This window comes from Lissotriton vulgaris, chromosome 11 (genome assembly GCF_964263255.1).
Source record: "Lissotriton vulgaris chromosome 11, aLisVul1.2, whole genome shotgun sequence".
Taxonomy (NCBI): domain Eukaryota; kingdom Metazoa; phylum Chordata; class Amphibia; order Caudata; family Salamandridae; genus Lissotriton; species Lissotriton vulgaris.
This window is the reverse complement of record NC_141699.1, coordinates 167,432,587-167,452,069: the sequence shown is the minus strand read 5'-3', so window position 1 is coordinate 167,452,069 and position 19,483 is coordinate 167,432,587. Positions and strand designations below refer to the sequence as shown.

The 19,483-nt window shown below is 44.9% G+C and overlaps 1 protein-coding gene across 22 annotated transcripts in view; it reads left to right on the top strand.

The window, feature by feature from the left end:
- Window positions 1-19,483, top strand: part of ATXN2 (ataxin 2) — a 1,802,199-nt gene that overhangs the window by 1,705,050 nt on the left and 77,666 nt on the right. For all 22 annotated transcript variants that reach the window (XM_086943042.1, XM_086943056.1, XM_086943053.1 and 19 more), the window contains one exon: window positions 14,904-15,069. In XM_086943042.1, coding sequence (XP_086799168.1) covers window positions 14,904-15,069 — 166 coding nt within the window. The remainder of the gene's footprint in view (window positions 1-14,903; window positions 15,070-19,483) is intronic.

Sequence of the window (19,483 nt, the reverse complement as noted above, 5' to 3'; positions counted from 1 at the left end):
CCGCCCCACCCATCCTGTGGTAAATAAATTTACCTAATCCGTTTTTCCATATAATTATCATTACAAGACAGCTCATTCAAATGAGAGGCAGAGTCCGTGGTATCTGAGTCATACGGGTTTTAATGGGCAAACCTCGAGGTTGGAGATCATGTTCCGTCACCACTAGGGTTCGGGAAGGGACAGTCAACGTTTTATTAACATTACACATTATATATAGTAAAGTAACATAATTGAATCCAATACAGTAGGCGTAACAGGTGAAAAAGAGCGAGATAAGAACACATGTGCGTAACAGGGGGCGTGAAAGAAGGCGTGTAATAGGCGTACACGGAGGCGTATAATGTGAACGTAATATGGACGTCACAGAAAGTGTCATAAGTGGGTGTATGCACAGAGGTAATCTGCAGAGTCAGCAGGAAGTGCGGATGCGCGCGCAGCTAGCATGACGTGACAGAGTCGTGTAACTGGGGAGAACTTTAACACTAGTAGAGGAGACAGAAGTCTGGGATGTCAGAACGGCCTGGACCTATAACATATCTAGTATCTTATGTTTGGAGGATGTATTATCTGGAGTAAAAGGTCTCTCGGGCAGAGGCTATTCTATACTGAATGCTAGTGCGTGCATATGTGTCTACGTGCGGGGCCATGGGCCTACTATGGCAACGGGAACTGTAAATTACTTGCATGGAAACAGGAAGGCTTGCTCTTTGCTCTGCAGCCGGGGAGATGTTTACCTAAATCACTAGACAGGAATGTATTTTCGAGGAGGCTGAACAGATAACTTGAAGGTAAAATACTGTCTTGGCAGGCAGGCCAGGTTGAGCCAGGCACCGCTTCGCTTGGCAGGAAGTAAGGTAGAGGTCAGGGATACGTGTCCATGCTGCAGATTTCAGAGGCAGAAAGCAGAAAGGGCTCGGAGACAAAAATCAGGGCCTAGCTCGGCAGAGCCAGGAAAAACGTAAAAGGGTACCATGTAAAGACGTTGGCATGGCATGGTTAGGAACTGAATAATCGATCCATTCATGGTGGATCTGAAAGAGGACATGTTAACGTTGGACGCAAATGTATTTGCGTCTTCATATTCGGTCATGGAGGGAAATTACATGTACTTGTAAGCACGTACATGGGGACGTTGGGGTACACGTTAGGGGACATACTTGACCATAAAAATTTCAATTACCTCATTCCCTCCTTGTCCCCTACGTTCCCTTCAGGATATATCAATCTTCATGAGTCCATCTATCTGTTCATATAACATCATTTGCTCATCTTTTTTCATTCGGGCACGAGAACGTGGACTTGGATGGGGAATACATGATGTGGCGCACAAGCCGCAAATCGCTGGCCCACATTGTAGACATAGACAACAACTGAATACTAGGAGTAGGATTATTCCAAGGAATGATAGGACTTTCCATCCCCAGGCTGATATCACGCTCCAGAGCCAACCGGACCAGGTCCAGGTGCCTGGATTCTGGTGTATCTGACTTGCAATCTTGTGGAGCCGAGTTATGGCTCTATATACTGACGGTGCGTTATTTGGAATGAAAACGCAACAACTGGATCCGATGACTCTACAAGCCCCGCCCCTATCTGCCAGGATGACGTCAAGGACGAGACGATTTTGAAGAACGACAAGTCTCATAGCAGACTGCTCGTCTGTTACCTAGGGCAAAAGTAGTTTCGTTTACTACTGCTTCAAGGGTTCTGGTCAATTTACGTATCAGTTTGCTATTTGAGACAGTGCCTAAATAAGGAAAGAATCCTTTATTGAAATCTGTGTATTGTTCCCATGTCGTTTCAGTGTAATCGACAATCGGGAGATCTCTCTTGGGTCTAACATGAATGAGATGAGTATTTCTATGGTAGTCAGGTGGGGCTAGAAAAACAGGTGGCACTAGGAATGCAATGTAACAAGTACCATACCAGTCTAGAGGTAAACGTATAATGTCGGGAAGCTTTGAATGTAGACTTGCCTTTATCACTGAATTCAATAACTGTATTACAATCGCTGTGTCCTAGATGTACTGAATGATGTAACATACGGATGAAAGAATTGTTGCGCAGCGCAAGTCGATAAGAAAGTTTGTGCGGGGGCAGATCACTAAAGGTGTGGTCTGCAGTGTCATTGAAAGAAGAATGTGCTTGTATAGGAAAATATACGTGTAACATATATCTTAGGCATATAATCGTAAGACTCAGAAAAAACATGACAAGTAAAGTCACAATACAACGGCTTCGGAGATTCTTGCAATATTTCTGTTTCTTGATCTCCTGTCTATCTCTCTCACTATGTGGGTCTATCTTGTACATGTCAGGAACCTGTCTAACCGCTTCACCCAGGGGGGGGGGCTTAAACAATTAAACTGTCTGACTTACTAGACCTCAACTTTAATTTGTACTCCTGGGACGGAGTTTTCTCTACCAGGGGGAGTTTAGTATCAATCATTGGAATGCGGCAGTCCTGGGAAACAGTTTTTGGCGGAAGTCCATAACATTTCTTGACGTGGCTCGAATGGAGCCAGTTTTTTCTGCCTTCGAGTTTGACTGCAGTCCTTGTGGTCATCAAAACGATCTTAGGTTCCTTCCAGCGGGGCTCCAGAGGGCTTGACCGGTCAAAGTTGCGGACGTATACGTAGTCACCAGGGACGATCTTGTGTGGCTTCACCTCGGTGTTGTCTGGAAAGGCTGCTGCGACCTGTGAACGACATGATTGTAGTGCAGACATCAAGGAAGCAAGGTAATCTGTCAGCATAGTACTGTCAACATCGGTTAATTTACGGGGCAGAGGCGTCCCCCACATAATCGGTGGCCGGCCAAAAACCACCTCATACGGGGATAGCCCTGTCCCAGAATGGGCTACCATTCGCATATAGAAGAGAGCAACTGGAAGGGCTACTATCCAGTCTACTCCTTTTTCTGCACAGACCTTGGCAAGACGAGTTTTCAGAGTCTGATTGTGTCTCTCTACTAATCCAGCTGCTTCGGGATGCCGAACACAATGGAACTTCCATTGGTAACCTAACAAAAGGGAAACCTGCTTCATGAGCTCGGACGAGAATGGCTGTCCGTTATCTGAATACACGACACGAGGCAAACCAAACCTCGGGAAAAATTCGCGAACCAACTGTTTGGCAGTGGTCACGGCAGTGTAATCTGGGACTGGATATGCTTCTGTCCATCGGGAAAGTGCACATACAACTACGAGGACGTACTTGAATCCTCGACAACGTTCCATCTGGATATAATCCATCTGGAGGACTTCGAAAGGGTGATCAGGAGGATGAAATCCACCTTGTTCGACGGGAATGCCTTTACCTGGGTTGAACTGACAACAGATCATGCAAGTACGCACTTTCTGTTTTGCTGCTGCTCGTAAATGCTTATTGAACCAAAGGTTTTGAATACTGTCTAACATGGCTTTTTCTCCTAAATGTGCAGGACTATGTGCTGTGTTAATGATAACCTGAACCATAGAGTTGGGGAGAAACCATGTGGCTTTTCCCTTCGTCGTCCATCCCTGTTCTGTCTGGATCCCTCCTAGTTCTGTCCATTTCTTGATTTCGTCTGGAGTAGCATGTGTCTGTATGTCAATTACATCTAGTGCGGGATCCCTAACTGTCATGCAATGTGTCGGAACTACTGTCTTTGTCACATCAGTCGTATGCGTATGAGTCTGAGCTGTATGTTTGGCTGTTCGATCTGCCAGGTCGTTACCCTGGGAAATGGTATCCGTGACTTTCGTATGTGCTTTACACTTCATGATGGCTATGGCCGTAGGCAAATGTATTGCATCTAACAGAGCTTGAATGAGGGGACCGTGCTGTATCTTGGCACCGTGGGAAGTTAAAAAACCTCTCTCTTGCCAAAGGACTCCGAAGTCGTGTACAACTCCGAATGCATAACGGGAATCTGTGTATATGTTAACTTTCAGGTTCTTGGCTCGAATACAGGCTTGAGTCAGAGCAATGAGTTCTGCAGCTTGGGCAGACAGGGTGTCAATACGGTGTGTTTCTATGACTTCAGTTTCGGTGGTCACTGCATATGCGGCCACTAACTCTCCTGTACTTGTTCTCATACATGAACCATCCACATAAAGTGTCAGGTCTGGATCTGGTAATGCGATATCTGTCAAGTCTTGTCTGGGTTTCGTCATAGTGTTAATGACTTCCACACAGTCATGTGCCATAGGGTCTGTTGTATTTAACGGTAAAAGTGTAGCAGGATTCAGTGTATTGCAGCATCTGATTTCTATGTGTGGCTGGAATAACGTCAATTCATATCCTGTCAGTCGTGCTATAGTCAAGTGCTGAGTCTGTGTTCGGTTTAAAAGAACTTCCACGGAATGTGGAACTTGTACTGTCAATTGGTGTCCTAATACTATGGAATCACTTTGTCTGATTGCTAGAGCTGTTGCTGCTACAGATTTCAAGCACGCAGGCAGAGCCTGGGCTACTGGATCTAATGTATTGGAGAAATAAGCACATGGTTTGTGTGAACCTGCTTGATCTTGGGTAAGTACTGACAATGCAGTACCTTCGCGTTCCGTGACAAAAAGTGTAAAAGGCTTGCTGTAACATGGTGTCGCTAAAACAGGAGCTTGACATAGGGCTTTCTTCAAGTCGTCAAAAGCTTGTGTATGTTCCTGAGTCCAAGGGAGGACAGTCGATGACGCTGCCTCCTGGGTTGTCAACTGTATAAGGGGCTTGGCTAGATATGCGTACTGAGGGATCCATTGTCTACAGTAAGAGGTGAGGCCTATAAAGGCCCGTACTTCTTTTTGTGTCTTGGGTTGTGGCATATGTACAATTAACTGGATGCGGTCAGGTGTTAGCTGTCTCCCCCTCTTGGACAGCAAGTGACCAATGTAAACAACTTGCTGAACACAGAATTGCAGCTTCGAAGGAGACACTTTGTGTCCCTTGTCGGCCAGAGAATATAGGACTGTCAGAGATGCATGTTCACATTCTTGTTCACTTCGGGCGGTGATCAATAGATCATTGACGTACTGAAGTAGGGCAGTGTTAGCAGGCATGTGGATACTGTCAAGTTGTCTTTTCAATGCTTGGCTATAGATACTCGGACTTTCCGTGAACCCTTGAGGTGCACGTGCAAATTTAAAGCTTCGGCCATTTAAACTGAATCCGAAAAGGTACTGGCTTTCCGGATCAATGGGAACACTAAAGAAGGCATTCTTAAGATCTATTACAGTAAAGAACACCGCTTCGGAATCAATGGCAGTCAAATGGGATGAAATATCTGGGACCACTGGATACTGAGGTATGATACATTTGTTAAGCTCTCTAAGGTCAATCACTAGTCGATAAACAGGAGGTGCATTTGGATCAGTACGTTTAAGAATCGGTATGATTTGAGAATTACAAATATTGGAGTCAGTTTCTACAACTACTCCTTGAGCAATAAGCTCGTCAATGATTTTCAATAAGGCTGCTACAGCCTCAGGTGGTAATTTGTATTGTCGGATTCTAGGCAGAACAACACCTTGCTTGAGTGTAACACGATATGGTGTAATATGCATACAACCTACATCAGTCGGACCTTGTGCCCATAAATGCTGTGGAACATTATGCAATCGGGGATCAAAATCTCTCAATACATAGTGACCCTTAAAGTCACGCATAAACAATCTCACTCCTTCCGGAGAACAACAAATTACAGCTCCTAGAGCTTTCAGCGTTTTAATACCAAGCAGGTTTTCTGGACATGATTTCGTAAGCAATAAATCTGTAGTACGGGACAATGGACCAACTGCAAGGGGAACTGGTTTCGATACTTCATTAACAATAGGTTTTCCTGAAAATCCAAGGGAAACATTCTGTGAGCCTGAGAGGGGTGCCCCTGGAACCTCGTCATGACTAATGGTAGTTCTGCTTGCCCCTGTGTCAATCAAAATGTTTGTCTTTTCCTAATACCTGACTATGTACATAAGGACCCTCTTGATCTACAGGAATCTCGATGAGAGGCAAACCTACTTCCCTCTCTAGGCTATTTCATGAATACTGTTGGTAATCTGGATACTCTGACTGTGCATACTGGTACATCTGTTGTGTAACATGCTGTGTTGCGGCAATGGGCTGGGGCTGTGGTACCGCTACGGTCTGTTGCTGTGCATGTTGTGGAATATGCATAGGCTGTACATTCTGCGGAGTATGTTGCTGGACCTGATCCTGTCTAGGCGGACGTGGTCTTTCTTTCGTTTTGCCTGTAGCAATATTGTGTTTCAGAACGGCACAATCACTTATAAAGTGACCTGGTTGCTTACAATAATTACAATTTCCTTTAACAGGACCTGTTGGATGATTAGTCTGTGTATTCTGTTACCCCTCTTCTGACCATCTGCTGGAACAGACTGGGCAACTAATACTTTCATTTTCGTGTCTTTCATGCGTCTCTGTTCATGATCGTGTTCCTCTCTAATTCTGTTCTGGTGGTACTGTAACATTTGTAACATTTGGGAAGGCGTATTAGCTTGCCATGTACTTTCGACTTTCAATACTCTGTTCTTAACCTGGGGTAAGGAATTCTCAACTAATTTGGTCACGAAGAGATGTGGAAATGACTCGCTACTTGTTTTAAGGCTGCTATTAATAATAAAACATTTCTCGAATCTAGAATAAAAATCACTAGTGTCTTCGTCTTGTTTCTGTTTGCAGGCTGAGATCGCATCCCAATCCTCTTTCTTAACTGTCAATAATCTAGGCAAAACCTGTACTAATAATCCTGGTAATGCTTTAGTTTTGTCCCCAAGACCTAAACCTGGGGTACGTCCTTTTTCTTCGTCTTCTAATTCGGCCCAAATAATCTTCTTATCTCCCACCTCCCATTCTTTCTCTTTCAGTTTTTCATAAATCCCTGCTGGCAACAATACCTTTAAAATTTTAAGAATGTCTGAATATGTGTAATCGCCCATAAGTAACATATCTTTTAATTCACGGTGAAAACCTGCAGGATCTTTATCGTGACAAGGTACAATTTTCTTCATTTCCAATAATTCCATTTTAGTCAAAGGAGTGTATACAAATACGCGTTCAAGCGTATCATCTGGCTTCCGGATTGGATGTACTTCTCGTAAAGGGTTCTGTCTGTCTAGGTGATATGGTTGTCTTACTGGGGGTGGTACTGAAACAAAATGTGGAGTTAGGAAAGTTCTGAATTTGTGACGTTGTTCTAGAATCGTATTAATCGTATTAATCAAATCGGTACCTAGGCCTCTCCATCTTTTTAGAAGTAAGTCGTCTAATAACTCATATAAGGGACCTGGATCAGAATGTTGGTTTTCATACTGTGTAATGAGATGTTGGATCATATACATGCCAACTAATCGCTGTTCGTCTGGGGAAAGACTTAAAAATGTTTGCGCTACTGCGTCGTCATTATACACGTGGCTATCACCAGCCCACTGTACTGCGGACCGTGCCAGTTTCTGTTCATTCATTGTATGAAGTTCGTAGTAACCTAATCTCTCTTTCAGTATATTATCGGTCTGTTGGAATACATGTTCAAGAGAACATAGTTCTGGAATGGGGGAAAGGAAACGTTTCTTGTTTTCTAGGCGAATGGGTCTGTCAAAAGGACTACTTAAAGGATACTGTCTAGGAGGTTTCGCTTTACCTACATACGCTATCGTATCTTGAGTCGCTACTGGATTCTCTGGCTCTTCCTCCTCTGAGGAGTCTTTTTCGTCTGACTCGGGTGTCCTATCAGCCTTGCGTCGGGCATGTATGGCTACTATTTCTTTTCTGATCTTTCTGGACATGACATCTATACAATTCTGTTTATCATGTTTACAATCTGCAATATTCTGACTCCATTTTGCCAAACCCTCCATCTCTTCTTGCGAAAAACCTGGCTGATCTTGTTCCCTTATCAAACAATTAATCAGAAATCGCAATATCAACCCTTGAGTCTCGGCTTTCTGATATGCCATGGCCTCACGAACACTTTCTGGACCCTCCCCCGTTCGGATAAAGTGATATATTTTGTCTAGATGGTCTGGCATTTCTGGTAATGTCATCAAATAATCTGTAACACGTCTTAGACGTAACGATGCTAACACCATGTCTCCTTGCTTGCCAGGTACGGGATCATATCTACAATCTCCAAGTGCTTGTTTAAGCTTTTCAGATGTGCTCGCTTTTGGTGTACGCTGCATTGCTAATTCTCTGAATGTCAAACGATGTACTTGTGGCGGGGTTCGGTGGTGGCCTCCTACGGCACCTCCCGAAGCGGAAGCATGACTTGACGTCATTGCGTGTGGGAAAGGTACATTTAACGGGGACGACTGAGTCGTATCCGTAGCAAAAGGGTTAAGAGGACCAGAAGTAGGGGGACCAGTAGGGGAAGTGACAACAGGTGCGGGAAGTAATCCTGGACGTGGAGGGGTCGTAGCTTGATCAGCCGGAATATGCTGTGGCAGATTATTATTAGCAGGATGTACGGGTACATTGGTATATGCGGGAGCTACATCATCTAAATAGGAAGAGAGGAAAATATCTGCTGCGGTCTTATGGTGACGTACTTTAGTCGGAACCAATGGTGGTGGCAAGTTACTTGGCATTTCCGGGTTGGCCTTAGGCAGGCCCTCGGCAAGAACTGGATACATGCCTGTAATAAGTGCATTTCTTTGGCGGTCTAATTGTTCTGATCTGACCTGTTCTCCTTCTTCTAGTAACTCTTTTTCTTTGGCTTTTTCGGATTCTTCTCTACTTCTCTCTGCTTTTCTGAATTCTTTTTCTGTTCTTCTATGCAATTCTTTACGCCACAATTCTATGGCATCTTTCTGAGATTGTCTGGCTTTCTTTTTCCATAATGCTTCTTCTACTCTCATGATGCACTCGGCATCCCATGTCCCTGAGACAGGCCATCTAAACTTCTCCTCTAGGTGCTTGGTGTAGTCCACCCATAAATCTAAATACAACACAGCGTCTAAGCCGTGCTTGTGGTACATAAAATATCCTGGAGTGTCCCTAGGCGGGACAGGAACTGCTTCTTCGAGTATCCCTTTCCTAGTTCCTATCTGACGTAACTTCGGAAACAGTGGCATAATTACTTTGACTCGAACACAATAAACACAGTAATGAAAAGCAAACAGTCATTCATACCACGACATAAAACACATTAAAACATTTCGAATAGATACTGTCTAGTACATAAAACACAATGCTTGGAATCACGTGAGAGAATGCTAGAAGACTCGAATACTGAATCACTGAATTACTGAAACACTAGATGTACTGCTAAACAGTACAGACCGGTCCCATAAAGAGACACGTCATACCGCGCTCACCTAAGTGAACACGTACGGACCAGGACTGTGTACCCAGACCTGTCTTGACCGGACACAAACTAATGCACCCGTCTAGATGCGTCCCTAGCAACGGTACTCACCGGGAGCAATACTTGAACTTGAACTTGAAGGCCTCGGACTGGACTGGACTTCTTGCGCCTCGACACTTCGGAACAGGTGGGCCTCTGGATACCTCGGACACTGCTACTCTCGGCTGGGCTCTGGTCGGGATCCTCCGCACTCCTCACCGCATCGTCTGGATGTCGACCGCAGTCTCCGTCACCTCCGTAGGCCTGAGGGAGATACAGGAAAACCTGCAGATGCGCATAGGTGTCCGTCACGGCTGTGGCAGGGGGCAAGGCCTGCGACGCATCGCCGGCGCGTGGGGTGGGGAGGGGTCCCTATTCGGGCGCCAAATTATGTGGTAAATAAATTTACCTAATCAGTTTTTCTGTATAATTATCATTACAAGACAGCTCATTCAAATGAGAGGCAGAGTCCGTGGTATCTGAGTCATACGGGTTTTAATGGACAAACCTCGAGGTTGGAGATCATGTTCCGTCACCACTAGGGTTCGGGAAGGGACAGTCAACGTTTTATTAACATTACACATTATATATAGTAAAGTAACATAATTGAATCCAATACAGTAGGCGTAACAGGTGAAAAAGAGCGAGATAAGAACACATGTGCGTAACAGGGGGCGTGAAAGAAGGCGTGTAATAGGCGTACACGGAGGCGTATAATGTGAACGTAATATGGACGTCACAGAAAGTGTCATAAGTGGGTGTATGCACAGAGGTAATCTGCAGAGTCAGCATGACGTGACAGAGTCGTGTAACTGGGGAGAACTTTAACACTAGTAGAGGAGACAGAAGTCTGGGATGTCAGAACGACCTGGACCTATAACATATCTAGTATCTTATGTTTGGAGGATGTATTATCTGGAGTAAAAGGTCTCTCTGGCAGAGGCTATTCTATACTGAATGCTAGTGCGTGCATATGTGTCTACGTGCGGGGCCATGGGCCTACTATGGCAACGGGAACTGTAAATTACTTGCATGGAAACAGGAAGGCTTGCTCTTTGCTCTGCAGCCGGGGAGATGTTTACCTAAATCACTAGACAGGAATGTATTTTCGAGGAGGCTGAACAGATAACTTGAAGGTAAAATACTGTCTTGGCAGGCAGGCCAGGTTGAGCCAGGCACCGCTTCGCTTGGCAGGAAGTAAGGCAGAGGTCAGAAATCTGCATCATCTGCTCGTTGGGCAACATATTGGGGAGAACCTCCTTTACAGTCTATATGGAGCGCGTGTAACGCCAGCCACACGTTATATAGTAAATATTTTTTTAACCTTTTACTATCTGTTCATAACATGTAGTGCTGTAGATTCACATGTGCCCACTATGCTCCCTGGAAGCCAGGGATGATCAGATGTTTTTAGGTCTCGCCTAGCGACACAGCGAAGCTGCTCGTTAGCGAGATCTACTGTCCCCCACTTGCTTTGCGATGCGGGACAGGATAGGCCAAAGACATCAGCTGTGAACTCATACGGCAGCGTTAGCTGAAGTGGCAGGACAGGCCGTGTGCACGCTCATGGCGTCTCTTTCAAACAGCCGATGTGCACGATCATGGCCTCTCCTTCAGCGTGCGCATTACAGACATGTCTCACCGGTCTGCAGGTTCCCTGGCCGTCTCCTCGGCACGCCGTGGGGCTCTCCTCATCACTCAGGAGCCCTGTCTTGCCTCTGGTGCCATCCATGTAGTCTGCCTCGCTCTTCGCCCGTCCCTCTGATGGGGCCGGGACTTCAGCAAGGAGCCTGCAGGGGGGTTCCGGACGTCCTCTCCAGCTGTTGCTTCCTGTTTGTATGGCAGGCCCCGCCCACATCCCAATGAAGGCTGCCTGACTTCCGGTTTCGTCATCTGTACCGGAGGCGGGGAGTGTGCCCCGCGATGTCGCCTCCATATATGTGCACAGCATGGTAAGTGTCCTCCAAACAATGCACGCTCGCGGCGTTTGCGCAATGCACGCTTTCCATCCTCTCCCCGTTAGCTGTTTCTCATAGCCCCCTCTTCTGCCTGGCCGTCCCTTCCTTCTCGTTATGCCTGAGACCCACTCTGAAGTTTCTGTCCAATTAGCCACACTTCTAATGCCGCCCGGCTGCTCTCGCCCTGTCTTAGTGCACGAGGCTCCTGTTTTTCATTCATGCATTCACTCTGCAGACACCCAGGGACTCTTTTCATTCACGCATTCACACTGCAGACACCCAGGGACTCTTGAATTTGACCCTCCAGGAAGGCCGCCTAACCCTGACTTCTTGCACGGAGCCTAGCCTGTCCATGCACCGGAGAGCCCTCCTTGACAGACAGCCTTTCCCGCATCCTGCTTAAGATAGTGCCTGGGCTAGGTCTCCCGTCAGAGCTGAAGCTTCAGGGAGCTTGATCAGCGCATGGCACCGATGACAGGTGTCCAAAAATATATTGTGTATATCGCATTATATGACGCCTCAAACATTCTTTTTCTGATTTGTTTTTTTTTACTTGAAAAAGAGGTGTCTGTGGGAAAGAAGTGCTCTCGCGTCACTGATTTTAATCTGAAATATTCACTAGCACTCGGAAGTTGAGGGCTCGAGTCTACCCCGCTGGGTCCATATTTGCCGAACTGTGTCAGCACGCCGGTTTATTTGCCTTTGTTATGTACAACAGGCAGTATCAGCATATACATTGGATCTCAGTGGCACATTCACCACGGGGACATATATCGCTTTGGCCTGGTTGTTGTCAGGCTTAAGTTTAGAGGGCCACCTGGGCATGGGGCACATAATCTCGGGGGTCTCATTGGCACTGAAGACACTTCGGTTGGCGCTGTGGCGCGGATGAAGCATTGCTTCAGTTGTAGCCGGTTGGTAGGCGTATAGTGTTTGATGTAGTTAGTGCTTGCTTGCTTGCTGGTTTCTACATACGCTTTAGGCTGCTTCACTGTGATGTCCATTTGCTAACGCCTCTCTGCTTAACTCCTCAGCGTAGGTAGAGTTACCAACTGGCATGGGTGCAAATTCAGGACGGTCAGTGTAAAAATTCAGGACAAAGGGTCTAAATTCAGGACAAAAATTCAGGACAGAAGGTCAAAATTCAGGACAAAAATTTGGGACAAAAGATAAGTTTTACAGACATGTCAGGGGAGGTGGCACAATAATATTTAAGTAAATAGACAACCAAAATAAATACAAGTCAAAAAAAGTTTATATAAGGTTGAGCCAATTGTACACTTCACAGTTATTCAGTATGCGCGCAGCTTTTCAATGCGTCATTGGGCCCTTTCTGCAATTAAGATTTGTGCTAGTAACAATAATCATTAATTAATAGTATTTTTTAATTTTATGTTGAAATCGGTCTTTTTAATGTACAGTGAAAACACTGTTAGTTATTTTATTTTTATTTTCGTCAGCATGGTGCCAAGACAAAAGCAGAATGCTTTGCACTAGTCCCATGCAGGAGAAGGCACACACCTAATGCTGTCACTACAATTGGGCCCATTGTCATTCTAAAGTGCTAATCAGCTGCAGTCTCAGAATGACAATGGGCCAGGCCACAGGCTGCGCAAGGTCCAGGAGGAGCCTCTGCAGGGAGCCTCTACAGATTAAAAGATAAGAGCGAGAGGCCGAGTGAAATCTTTTAAACTCACGGGGCCTCTCGCACTTGAAACTGCATTCCTTACTGAAATGTCCTATTTCGATTTTAGTATGATGTCTGTAAGGCGTCCGTAATTTGAGATCCCAAAATTACGGACGCCTTACAGACATCCTACTAAAATGACGGACGGTCCGTGAAATTTACGGACGGTTGGTCACCCTACGCGTAGGAGATACCAAAGTGTTCTTGGTTTTTTTTAATGGCATATACCCGGTGGAGCGTTGTTGGGCCTTCACTGCAGTGCCCAGTCGAAGAGGTAATAAAACAGACATAATAATAATATATTTGTCATGCTGAACTTCCCTTGACACGTCTTCTTTTATCTGTGGCTGCTGTACTGGTCTCAGAGGTGAGGAATCCACCTTGAAGGCCACCATACATGCCACTGGCTCAGAGTCTTATTTGGGGGAGTGTTATCTTCCATATTACTCCAGGGGCGTTTTACTTAGGGCAACGGGTCGGTGTTCCTGTGGGGTCGGGTGTCGGGGTCGATCAGACTCGTTTAGTTCTGCACAAGCACATCTGAGGTTCAATGTCTTATGCTCTGCGCATAGTGGTTTCATTTAATAGGGGGGGTTGGGGGAGAGGGCCGGGCTCAGTCTGAGCTTTAGTCTGTGGCATGGGTGGGTGTTATAGCCCCCTCCCCCCATGCAAAGTTTGTTGAATCTGGCCCAAGCTGACTGGCCCAGACCTGCTTTTTTTCAAATCTGATACTTGTGAATTAGTTGTATTACTGCTCCTGCTGCTGCTCTCTGTTGCGCCCTCTTCATTGCAAGGTGAATAAGTCAACTATCATATTTTTTGTGATCTGAAGGTGGACTTGGGTATTCCCAGCACTTCCAATGTTTAGCTGTTGTGGAATGTTGGTCTCTCGCCCTTGCGCTTCCTAACTCAAGCCCATGTTCCGTAATCGGCTCTTATTTACTTGGAAACCTGGTCTGGAAGGTGTGGACAGTGACCGGCCAGGCTGTGCTATTGATTCATCCTCTAGCATGTTGAGAGGAGGTGCGGGCTAATGGTTGAATTGCAACGTGTGCAAATGACAAGTTCCGATCCTGGCTTCCACCACTTAAAAACTCTACAGTCCTTGACAAATCGCTTTATAGGCACTTGCCTCACTTCCTTTATTAGGTCTCGCTGGCTCCCATATCCCCACCTTCTGTTTTTCTTTTCATGCAGCTCCTTCATTTTGCCCCCTTCACCTTCTTTCTACTCCTCACAATGCTTGAATCACAGCCCATTAAAGAAGACAAGTAGGATAGGGATCCAAGTTTGGGTTAGGCCAGGGCGCTATCTGAGAAAAAAAACAGCTCTGATCACCACAGCCCATCATGCAACGGTACATACCTGGGAAGAACATTTAATAGGCTTCCAACGCAGTTGAAAACTGACACTAGTACAAATGCAATGTAATAGATTTCGCAGTTACAACAAAGTGAGTTATTGCCATTTTGTATTACACCATTTCATTAATGATTCATGAAGGAAAAAAAATAAAAAGAATTTTATTTACAATGCCAATAGCTCCATATATTGTCATGCGAGACCTGTTGCGTTGTAAATGCTTGTTTTCTCTTCTATCGCCTTACCTTCTCACAGTAGTCTTGTCTTCAATACTACACTCCACTTAAACTACTCGACTGCTGGATGGGAAAACAATATGAGGTGGTGCATTATGGACCAAGGGAGGAGTCACAACAGCTCTTGTGACTTAGTATTTCTTTGAAGGGACGCACGTTTCTGACATCCAGGCCCAACACAAGATACCCGAAGTATACAAAGCATGTGAATCTGCACTACTACATGCTATGAGCCGATAGTTACAGGGTAACATTTTAGATTTTTAATGTTTGAAAACTTTTGATATCTAAGATTTTAGGGAATTAATTTGCTTTTTGTTTCAGGCTCATGTACAGTCAGGAATGGTTCAGTCACACCCCACTGGTCATCCAATGATGTTAATGACAGCACAACCCCCTGGTGGTCCACAAGCTGCTCTTGCCCAAAGTGCCCTACAGCCCATTCCAGTCTCTACAACAACGCACTTTCCATACATGACGCACCAACCAGGTGAGCAATGGATTTGCAGATTTCCCACAAAAACAGCTGTGATTGATTATCTGGATCATGCTTCAAAAAAGAAAGAACGAAAACGTCTTTGAAGGCATTCTTCAAAAGAGGAAGTTTCAATGGTTGAAAATTATGGGAGACATGTTTTTCACAGCTCAATATTAAATATAAAATTTGCAGTGGATTCAAGATGTTTGGTGTTTTCTGCACATGATGAACTGATGTAAAATGTGTTCTGCCTAGTAGTAGTATTGGAAAATATATAATATCTAGATATACATTTACGTGTTTAATTTATTTTTTCCTTTTTAACACAGGGATGTTTCTTTTCCTAGGCCTATATCTGTTTTCCTATAGTTCTGCTCTAGTGGAACAAAGTCCTATTCAGAATTTGCTGTGAAGTGGACAAAGCACCCTGGTGTTATTTCACCAGGTTCATAGCTGTCGTGCCACAACTAATGGACTGCGGCAAGAGAGTAAACTGTTTCACTAAGACATTATGATCTCCCCATATATGAATACTTTAAGCATGTGTAGCTTTGCATCCTGGCCCTCTCCAACATCAACCCTGGGGAATATATGGTCTCTGATTGCTTCCCAAAGCAATTAACGAACCGCTACTCACACAGCTAGTACGAACATAATGAACTGTGCATGCATCTATATACAAAGGCATGCATCTTTATCCTTTTTTCTGCCAGTCGGTGTGAACTGACACCTACTCCTCCGACATTAACCATTACTGTAATGTGTGGTCATCAATAGAAAATTCTTTATTCTTAGCTGTTGTCTTTTTTCCTGTGTTTGGGTTATGTTTGGCCACCTATGAGACAGAACTTTGTTAAAGTCATATGTGTAGTGTCACAAGAAATTTACTGCAGCTGCCCCAGCACACATAACAACTTTTCTTGATAAAAAAAAATCTGAATACCGCCTGGTTCCCCCCCTGTTGCCATCGCAAAGTCATCTTTAAACAGCCTGTCACTAAACAGTGGCCCAATCCCTCAAAAGATCTTTGATTTTATTCAGACTAGAAAAAGTCATGTATCACATTTTTTAATCCTATCCTGGTGCCAGTTCACCATCAGTCAGTGAGTTTGCTTGTCACCGGCCCATCAAGGGACCCTACCATTCCCTTGTGAAAACCTACCACAAATAAATACAGTAGATATTGGTAACCCCCAAGAAGAGAGTAAACATAGTCACATGAGCATTTTGCCATTATTTGATCCATTCAATAAGGTCCAGGATAGTGATGTCCCTCTCCAAGGAATTGAACTCCCCTCAATGCCTGAACCTTAATCTGCACTAGTAAATCGTTTACACTGTCTGTATGAGTCCACCTCTAATCAGGGTAAGGTGGCTTTGTGCTGCTGTTGCATTCTTTGCTGGTGACACAATTCGCTGCACTGAACAGTTAGGCATTCCTCCCTTCCTAGTTGTATTGCTACAGGTCATGTCACCCCATACTCCATTAACTGTGAACTTTGGCTGCTGTTCATAAAAAAAAAAGTTCAACAGATAAACATCAGCTTGTCCTTGCTTTAGAGCCCTCTTCTTTTCTAGAGGTGAAGTCCAATTTTTGGCTGGTGCATGTAAGCATTGGTTAAATGTACGGACTCACCACAAGGAACAGTAAGAGGTTGAGTTCCCCTAGCTTTCTGGACCATCCTACTCGCCATTTGCCAAGAAGTGCAAGTAGTAAAAGGCTATGGCTCTTGATACTAGATCGCCTGCTTCACCTGTCCCTTACTTCAAAGGGGGGCATTGTTTCTGTCAGCTATATCTTCTGACAATAACTGTGGGTGATCCCTGACCAATTCTTTATTTGATTTATAAATATTTGAAATGGTGGATTTGGCAATGGTACTGGTAGAAGTTAAGCATAGTGCTTAGTGGATTCACAAGATGCTCATTTTCACATTAATGTGGAATGGGACACAAGCAGTGCCTCTGGTTTACCATACAGGGGATCAGCATTTTCAATACAAGGACGCTACTTTTTGACCTGAAGGTAGCTCCATAGGTGTTTTCCAAAATGCTGGCATCCGTGTCCACTTTCATGTGGCTGTTGTAGGTCCACTGCCATGCGTGCAGATAAGATTGTCTGGGAAGGACACCTACTCAAGAAATGGCTGTGTCCAATTTTGAAACGCTGGTTCATTGCAAATTTTTCAAAATACTCTGGGAGTGACCTTCTCCCAGGCCATCATCTTCCTTGTGTCTCACATTGCAGGGGTTCCTAACCCAAAGCGGCACCCATATGAGTAGGAGCAGAGTCTGACAGGACTCCTAAGCACCTTTGCGATCTAGAATTGACCGACACAATATTGTTTGCCATTTATTTTAATTTGAAAGGTAGAGGACCCTCTTCTGAGAGATGGTCAGGGGAGAGGTTGGGGAATGTTCCTGTGCACCTCCTTCTGACTCTGTTTCTAGTGGTCTTGTAAAAATCCAAGGCCAGCTCTAGGAGGTTAACTAATCTTGGAAACTATAACCTGGCCCTGCCAGATATTGATCTCCAAGTTCATAACTCTCCACCAGGAGTGGCTGAAAGGGTGTTGGGGCAGGGGCTGTTCTTCTCCTCATTGATGATGATAGGAGATTTCTCCTGTTGGCTCCACAATTTCCGTGCTGGAAATACATAGTTCCTAAAGAGCTAGCTTTTAGTTATCTAGAGCATTCCACACACAGTAATGGAGCAAGTGGATGACTTTCTATCACCAAGCTTTGCCCATAGAGGCAAATCCCATTGCATGCACCATGAACAAATGTGTCTTTCTTTGAGAATCTCCTTGGTGTTTATTTACCCCTACTGGAACATGCCAGGGAAATCCCTTTCAGCTTTTAATATAGCCCTTTAACGTCATTTGATACTTATGTTAATTGTTTTCCCCAGCCATCAGAATGCCTTCTCACCTTATTGTCCCCTATCTCATGCATAAACCATCTATCTCCTCTGTTAATGAAGTGTGACCTTAACGTGTATCCTTGGAAAACTGATTTTCTGGTTGGCATTCCATGCCTGGGTTGCATTAGCAATCTGCAGTCTGCTTGCTTCTCAAAAATAACTACATACCTACCCATGTTTAATCCCAAAGGTTTTTAGCAAGACTTCTTGTGAGCAGCATTTATTCCCTAATCTTTTAAACTCCCTCAGCTGTGATGATCTGTTTTCACTCTTTGTGCCTTATGACCAGTTCTTCGTTATACACGGTCTCCTCCTAGGCCACCCTAGTCAAAGAATATTACTTCTCTTCCAGGGGATCCTCATCAATAATCTTAAACACTGAATTGCCTCACCCACACACTTTTTTGTCTCTTACAAGAGCTTGTGCATATATAAATATGTATACTGTAAAGTACTCCAGAGTCCTGTGTGTGGGTGAGACAATTCAGTTGGATCCCGAAGCACTTTGTAAAATATCTATATATTTATATGGGTTAAAGCTCTTATAAGAAACCAAAACACATGTGTGTGTGTGTGTATAAATATACAATAGGCTTTGCAGCCTACGAATGAGCTAGAAATGGACACATTTCATGTGTTTCATTTTAATAACATTTCCAATTGTATTAACCTGTTGACCGTGGCGCGAATTCCGCTGCGGTGCGGGTGAAATAATTAGTGGCCGTGGTTCGGACGGCCCCCGGCCGTCCTCCGCACATGCCCACCGTGACGTCAGACAGCCAGGGGCCGTCCGACGCATCGAACAGGTCAATACAGTCACTAGATGTTAAGTGACTGGAAATTTATATCACAAACCTATTTAAAAAAAGGAAAAATAAAGGGAATATAGGGCAATGCTAGCAAATAGACTGCACAGGTAGAGCATTAGAAACTGGCTCTGAGCCTTTTAGGGCTTCACCCTTGCTCTGGTGTCCCATCATGCACCAGAAGCGACAGGTCAGCAAGATCATGGATTACTGAGCTCTGCCTTTTATTGGCTTATTCCTCCAAAAACCTTTTCAAACCATTGACAACCGAGGCTAGCTTAGCGGTGTGAGCTGCTTCCCGTCTTGCTCCCTGACTCCCTGACCCGAAGAAAGAGTGGCGCTGAACAAAAAAAGACTGACCGGCTGAACTGGTCTTGCTATGAACCTGCGGCTGAGCTCACGGTGTTTTCACTGTGGTTTTTTTCGGCGTGAAAGATAAACTTTGTTCCTAAACGTGCAGCTGTCTCCACTATGTTTCGTATTGGAATTCCATGTATCCCCTGCCCCCGATCCCCCCCCCCCCCCTCCCCCCCCGGTCGCTATTACCGGCTGGAACTTACTGCTTGGAGAATCAAGGCGGTTCTCCCGGGTTTCACGGTCAACTGGTCCCCCGGAGCTTAAAAGAACAACTTTGCCGGTGTTGGATTCCTCCGGCTCTCCCCTCTGCTTTCTCTCAAGTGGCTTTATCTTGCTCAGC